The following is a 7,634-nucleotide window of genomic DNA, read 5'->3' as shown; positions in this document are numbered from 1 at the left end:
GTCTGTGTGTGTTGTGTTCAGGTGTTGTCACGTAAATAACAGTGCCCAAGCAATAAACAGGACAGACAATAGGATTTTATTTATTTTTACACTACATTTTCACTGAAAGCTGACCGAATCCGACCCGAGCCCGAATACAATTTATAGCTACATTTTTGACCAAACCCGGCCGACCCGTTGGGTACCGTCGGGCTCTGATCGCCACACTCTAGTGTGTGTGTGTGTCCCCTATTGGGGCCTATCTGAATTTCTGTCTTTGAGAGATATTATTTTGTAATATAACTGAATTTTCTATCCATACATATAAATTTTAAATATATTAAAATTCTAAGGCATCTTTGAGTAAACTGTGAGTATCATTTAAGTAGGCTATGTCGTGGCCGAGTGTCCTCTTTTTTGGAAATCAAAATATGGTCACCCTATATAAACTAGCCTAGCAGCTAGCAGAGATTTCCTCTGCTCATATTTCAGCCAGGATAAATCACACACAGTGTGTGGAGGCTTTATTGTCTTCACTATTTATTGTTTCTTATCTGTGAAATTAAAGTAAATCAAAGCTTTGTTTCCACTGAGGGAAATGGTTTCAGCTTACAGAGACAGACAGGAGGTCTGTGTCACTGTGACGTGGAGTTACATTTCTGGGGAGGTGCACATCAGGCTACAGCAGGATTTATACTTCTGCATGGAATTGACACCGTACCTACAGCATAGGCTGACGTGGACCTAATACTGCATCTAATACTGAGAGTGCTGAGAGTGTGTCCAGTGGCTCAGTGGGTGGAGCAGGCGTCCCATGTGTAAGGGCAGTGTCCTCGCTGCAGCAGCCGCCTCTCAAATAAAGTCAAAAGACAAAAAAAATCATCTTTAGAAAAGAAAAGAAAAGAAAAGAAAAGAAAAGAAAAGAAGTACAAAATAACAGACCCACTGTCAGCAGCAGAGTTAGCAGAGTTAGTAGCATTAGCAGAGTTAGCAGAGTTAGTAGCATTAGCAGAGTTAGCAGTACCAGCAGTAATATTGTTGGTTGGTTTTTAACCTTGTGTCTTTATTTCAGCCAAAGTTCTGCTGGAGCTGGCTGAGGGTTCGTCTGTTGACATGGCAACCAAGCTGTTTGTGGAGGCAGGGCTTTCTCCTCACCTGACAGGCTCGGAGGCTCTGACCATGCTGGCTCCTCTGGACGAAGCCTTCAAAGGTAACGCCGCTCAGGTCCCGACCGCCGTGTTGTTTATCCTCAAACAGGAAGCTCAGTGTTTACCTCAGAGTGATGTCATAAATAACTCATCTGATTCATTTAAAACGTATTCTACATCGATAAATGTGGTGTGAAGTATTCACCTGTCTGTGTCTCTGTAACAGGACGTGACACGACGATGACGCCTGAGTTGACGAAGCTGATGACCAATCACCTTCTGAAGGAGCAGCTGTCCTCTAAGTCTCTGTATCACGGTCAGGAGCTGGAGACGATGGGAGGCCTCAAACTGCGAGTGTTCGTCTACAGAAATGTAAGAACTTTAACGTGCTTCCTTCCGCGAGAGAAAATAGTTCCTACATCAAACTTTCACAACAGCGAGGTCTGTGGATTATCTTCAGTGACGGGTCATGATTTCTGGAAAGAGACTGATGTTGAGTTTTTCAAATTAATTTTCTGAAAGGCAGACAGCTGATATCTCCAACACTGTCTAGACTGATGAGCAGCACCACAGGTGAGAGGATGAATATGTAAGTTTGGTTTTGGGTGAACTGTCCCTTTAAAGGCTCAGATGATCAGCTGTGGATTCACAGAGCTGATCAGATATTTAGTCTGGCTGTGTCGCCTGTTGCTGGGCGGATTGGACGGATCGTTTGTCTCCATTGGCCACAAATATTGTCTCTCAGCTTCCAGTGATGATTTCATGAGGTCACTGAGTTTCTGGCTGCGTGTCATTAATAACTTTAACAAACCCAGTTCTTCTGTTTGTGTGACATCAGCGATGTGACTCAGCTCCGTGAGGTTTTCATATTTTCACTTAATGATGCGTCTGAGGGGAAACATCAAACTTTATTTTAATTTTAAAATCATTTTTCAAACGAAGGACGAGTGCAGGAAATGTGGTGAGGTCCTGTCCCACGCTGCAGCCTCATTACTGCGCCCACATGTGGCGATGATGTCATCCAAACTATCCTGTGGTGATGTGAATCAGAGCGGCCTGCAGAGACACAACCCGAACAAATAAAGGTCCTGCAGCACGGAACCATCAACCGGTGTCCGGTCGGGCAACTGATGTTGCTCTGCTGGTTTCCAGTTGCACAGTTGATGTTGCTCCACTGGTTTCCAGTTGCACAGTTGATGTTGCTCCACTGGTTTCCAGTTGCACAGTTGATGTTGTTCCACTGGTTTCCAGTTGTTCAGGTGACCCTGCTTTGTTGGTTTCTGCCGTCAGTCTGATTTTTCTTGGTCATTTAGAAACTAAATTGTTTCCTCCTCAGATGCGTCACTGTTCTGATTTCCTGATCAATAAGAGGTTGAACAAACTGGGAGTGATTTCTGAGAGCGCCCTCTGCTGGCCCTAAAGCTCATCTTAGTTATTGATCGTTGATTGGTCGGAGCCTTTGATAGCTTCCTGTCTCACAGCGATCGCTGTCGTCTCCAGTCGATCTCTCCAGTTCAGTAAATGATGTCAAACAACTGCGGCTCCTCCTGTCACCCGGGAAACACAACACACATGTGAGCATGTGTACTGAGGGTGTTATTGATGGTGCAGTGATCAGTGTGTGGTGTGAGGTTGTCTCCGGTGGTCTCCACAGTGGCTCCACATGTTTCAGGTCCTGGACCCGTGGGTGGCTCACATTTCTGCTCAGTAATGAACTCTGCAGACCACAAGAAGTTTCCTGCTTCCCACGACTGCTAAATCATTCCAGACACCGGCCGAGTGTGTGTGTGTGTGTGTGTGTGTGTGTGTGTGTGTGAGCTTTGAGAAAATGGCTGCTGACCTGATGTGAGTCCACAGACTGTGTGAAGTGTTTCAGACCATCATCAGCACACACTGAGTATTAATATCAATAAATATGACGTATCTGTGACATCTGATGACATCACAGCGTTTTCCACTGAGGGTGAAGAGACGTGTAGCGGAGGAACAAACATGTTTGACACCATATTAGTGATTTTACACACAGTAGAAACATTGTGGACACATCGTTCTGTAAATTAGGGACAAAACTTCGTCCGTCCACCTCGTAGAACTGACGTCACATCTTCAGTCAGCAGAGACTTGTGTCCACCTGCGTCCTATCACGTCTTCTTCTTCACTCCTCTGTGTTTGTAGAACCTGTGCATTGAGAACGCCTGCATCGCTGCTCACGATAAGACAGGACGCTACGCCACCATGTTCACCATGGACAAAGTCCTCACTCCACCCATGGGGACCGTCATGGACGTCCTGAAGGCAGATGACCGCTTCAGGTGAGTCTCTATACCGCACATCTCAACACGCTCTCATTGTTGAATATGTCGGCTCAGTCGATGAACTTTCATGTCCAAATATGACGCGCTACATATCCTCCTGTGTCTGTTTTTGGCATGCATTTCAAAATAAACTTCTGTTTTTAAAACTCCTCGTATTTATATCCGTATGCAACAAAAGCAGATGGTTAGATGTAGAAAACAACATCATGGTTTGGCTCAACATTCACACAGGAAGTGAACACCGGGCTGCAGGGTGAAAGTCCAGGGTGTGTTGGAATCATCCACTTCCCATATTATGTTGTTACTGCCAACGTTTCAAACTGACGCCATCCAGCTGTGATATAACCTGGCACATCTTTCACAGTGGTATAAAACTCCTGAGAAGTAATAAGAGAAATGTTGTATGAAATGATTCTGTGCGTCCCGTTCCTCTGTCTCGTCTCAGCTGTGTCCCGCTGCCACATTTTCTGCACTGATTCTTGGTCAAACGTCTCTAAAGACAGATACAAAAAAACACAGAAAATTGAACCTGTTCCAAAAGTTTTCCTGATGGACGAAGTTTTCAGACTCAGTGTGAAACTGTGACTCAACGTGAAGTCGCATTCATTTTTAGACATGCAACAATTTTGGACGAAAAAAAACGGACTCAGTGTGTGAAGGCTTTTATTCTGTGAACCTGCAGTTACGTTACCTGACCAATGTTGTCACCACACGCGGCACGAGGGTTGGGTATTGTTTGAATCTCATTGATTCTGAATCTAATTCTGATTCTGCTAATTGATTGTGGTTCAATTGATTCGAATTTTGATTCCAATATGGTAAAAAAGAATTCAAATGTAGGGATGTTTATCTATAAGACTTTATTGATACAGATTCTCGATTCTGCTGCTCAGTCCAATTCTTTATCAACTCCCTTGTTGATTCTGAACACACAGTCTACGTTGTATAAACAGAGTGGAAAAAAAGACTTTTGTTTCTTCCTCTCTGACATGACTCCTTCTTGTTGTGAGTTTTCAGCAGTGAAGACATTTCAGGTTTTTGTTTTGCAATGTGCAATTTTTAGAAAAACATGCCGGCATTTAAAAAAGGAATTGATAAGCTTGGAGGCGTACGATTCTGAAACCAATGTGCTATCAATTCTCAACTGGAAAGGGTTCTCGATTCCCGTCTCTAGACGGTACCCACTGGTCCCTTAAGGAGGTCCTGCTTTTAATCAGTCATAACTTTAAGCCTTGATAAAATGTAAACAGGTGAGTTCTATGAAAATTCAGCCCCTGTACATTTGTCATGAATGTTGAAGTTAGCTATAGAGACCAAACAGGTTGTAAACATGTTTATTTCTACATGTTAGCATGGAGGTCTGTGGGGACAGACTTGTTCTTGGAGCCAGCCTCTAGTGGACATTGGATGAACTGCAGGTTTTGGCCCTGGAGGTTTCTGCTTGTAGAAAATGAACCACTGACAGATAATGTTCCTCCTCACCTCTGGTAACCAGCCGTAAACAACAGTGAAGAGCAGTAAATAGATATTTCCCAGCAGCTCTGCGGGGATCGTCTCCTCTGAACTAAAGACAGAAACCCCCAAATGAGTCACAGCTTTGTGTTCAGCTTCTTCCAGGAACTTTTAGATTTAATGACAAGCAGTTAGATTAAAATCAGCTCAGTAACACATAATAAAGCTCCCAGCTGTAATTTAATCCTCTAATCTACCGATTACGAGTCAAATTAAACAAGAAAGAATTTTCTGAAGGAAATAAATAAATAAATAGGGCCGTGTTCTCTAAATAGAAGAAGTGATGTCATGTTGCAGTAAATGTGTTGAGCGAGACTCTGCCCCTCCGTCTAACAGAGTTGTTAGAAACAAATGAACCTCCTTCCTGTTTCAGCCTCCTGGTCGGAGCCATCCAGACAGCGGGGATGACGGAGCTGCTGAACCAGCAGGAGGCGCTCACCTTCTTTGCTCCCACCAACGACGCCTTCAACGCTATGCCTCAGCAGGAACTCAACAAGCTGATGCGTGAGTTTAAAACTGCACAACATTTATTACAGTTTAGTTTGTTACATCAGAGACCATTAATGACATCATTAACCTCACAGAGATGCAGTCGACCTGTACATCATACTCTAAATGATACGTGTGATTCGTCATTTCCATTTCCTGTTCATGGTCTGTATAAGCAGCTGTGCAATGAGACAGGACATCTGCTCCTTATTTGCATAAGATGCATCCAGGCCTGTTTATGCACACCAGGGGTGTGCAGCGTGCAGCGTGCAGCGTGCAGCGTGCAGCATGTCCAAAGTGAGGACAGATTCAGCAGCTGCTTGACTCATTTCTCACCTTAGATATTTTCAGAAACACATTTTAATAAACTGTTTCCATAATATAACAGAAAGCTTTCAAACAAGCTGCCATGTTGGTCCAGTTTGAAATCCAGGAGACTGGCTGCCAGACTGCACGCCCAGCAACCCCTCGCATTCATAAAACTCCCATTGACGATCTATTCCATGAAAAAAAAAAAGGGAAAAAACGGTGGAGAAAATGGTGTTTATTCAGCCAAATGCTCAGCCTCGCAGGCAGTTTGCCCTGGTGGTCACTCACAGTATTACAGTGAACTCATTTTCCTTACAGACCTCCATTATAAAGACACGTCTGTCAAACTGTGGACACCTCAGACTGTGAACGAGATCAGTTATGACTCTTTCTATTCTGAAGTTTTGATCCACGGAGGTTTTATATTTGTAAAACTCTCATTAAGCCAAGAAAAGTGATTTAAAAATCTGTGACGTCTTCACAATGTAAAGTCTATGAGCCTCCACTGGAGTCAGCAGGCGCCATCTTGGCGTTGTGTATCCGATCTTATTCTGAATGTTTGAGGTCATGTTTGTTGTTTACATCATGCAAATCAAGTTCTGTCCCAGTGTCAGTTCTCTGGTGAGGAACCCTCCAGTTACAGGTGTCACACAGACGCAGGTGTGTGGACGATGCAGCTGGTTGTTTACGTGAACGTGGTTAAAAAGGAAGTCTGTCTCCAGCCTGAAAAAATAAGTGTTTCTGTTCAATCGTTTTAAAACCGTCCTCAGTGTGGACTGTGGGCGTCTGTACGTGTCCACCTCTGGTCTCCTGCTGGAGGTAAATCAGCTGTTGTCCAACCTGAGACGTGAGCAGAGAGTTTCAGCTCCTTCTTTGGTCCAGAACATTTTGTTTATGTGACTCAGAGCAGAAATATCAGCTTCATATAAACTGTGTGAGCAGCCTCACCGGCGGCCTAATAAAGACATGAAGCCACTGTCACAGGACAGAGCAGCTGTGGATAAAGTTTATCAACAACAACATGTGAAGAAGGTCAAAAGTTTCTCTCCAACATGACGGATCACATTCCAGCCCGTCAGTGCACCAAAATAAAAGCTTTAGTCAGTCTAATTAAATAAACATTAATCACTGATGAACAAAACTCAACAGCTCCTCTTTTTAAAAGCAGATTTATTCTACATATTCTTAATAATATATTTTTTTTTTATAATTTTGGTTTTCTCTTTTATTTACTGGTGCAGTTTTTTTGTTTTTTTGTTCTGCAACATAGCACACTTGTATGTTCAAACCTGCTTGTTAATAAAACTGATTCTGATTCATGTTGAAATTCAACTACAACTAAATTTTTAGCCTCAAGTGAAGGAGTCCAAGTATCTCTGGTTCTTGTTTACAGTGAGGGTAGAATGGAGCATGAGATGGATCGGTGGTTTGGCGCAGTGTCTGCAGTGATGCGGGCACTGCCCCAGACCGTCGTGGTCCGGAGGGAGCTGAGCCAGAAGGCGAAGCTTTCTATTTCCTGGTCCATCTGCGTCCCAACCCTCACCTTACTCTAGTTGTGAAAAGTAACAAGTCAAATTCAGGTCAATCAGACGTCAGAATTCAGGATGACAAACCAAAACAAGATTTTATCTACAGACCGCTGAGAGGTAACTCAACGTACCCTCATAGAACGGTTTGTATGATATCCTGTGCATTAGTAGACTCACAAGTCAGTCTTTAGACGCTTTGCTTAACTAAAGACTGATGACTTTCTCCCTGATTTTGTGTTTAGATGGGCGGACACAATTTCAGAGTTTAAAAAAACTCCCTACGTTGCAGAACCAATAGTAAATCTGCAGGGCGGTCCTTCGGTGGCTCGCTGAACTCTTGTGCTCATAAACAT

General features: G+C 43.5%; 1 protein-coding gene across 1 annotated transcript in view; it reads left to right on the top strand.

Annotated features, from left to right (window-relative positions):
• Window positions 1-601: 601 nt before the first annotated feature.
• The window catches only part of tgfbi (transforming growth factor, beta-induced), a 10,685-nt gene continuing 3,652 nt past the window's right edge, over window positions 602-7,634 (top strand). The window contains exons 1-4 of the mRNA XM_050042557.1: window positions 602-1,189; window positions 1,354-1,499; window positions 3,303-3,439; window positions 5,328-5,458. Coding sequence (XP_049898514.1) covers window positions 1,093-1,189; window positions 1,354-1,499; window positions 3,303-3,439; window positions 5,328-5,458 — 511 coding nt within the window. The 5' untranslated portion in view covers window positions 602-1,092. The remainder of the gene's footprint in view (window positions 1,190-1,353; window positions 1,500-3,302; window positions 3,440-5,327; window positions 5,459-7,634) is intronic.

Source organism: Epinephelus moara, chromosome 4 (genome assembly GCF_006386435.1).
Source record: "Epinephelus moara isolate mb chromosome 4, YSFRI_EMoa_1.0, whole genome shotgun sequence".
In the NCBI taxonomy this organism is placed as follows: domain Eukaryota; kingdom Metazoa; phylum Chordata; class Actinopteri; order Perciformes; family Serranidae; genus Epinephelus; species Epinephelus moara.
The sequence above is the reverse complement of the archived record's forward strand: the minus strand, read 5'-3'. Positions and strand labels throughout refer to the sequence as shown.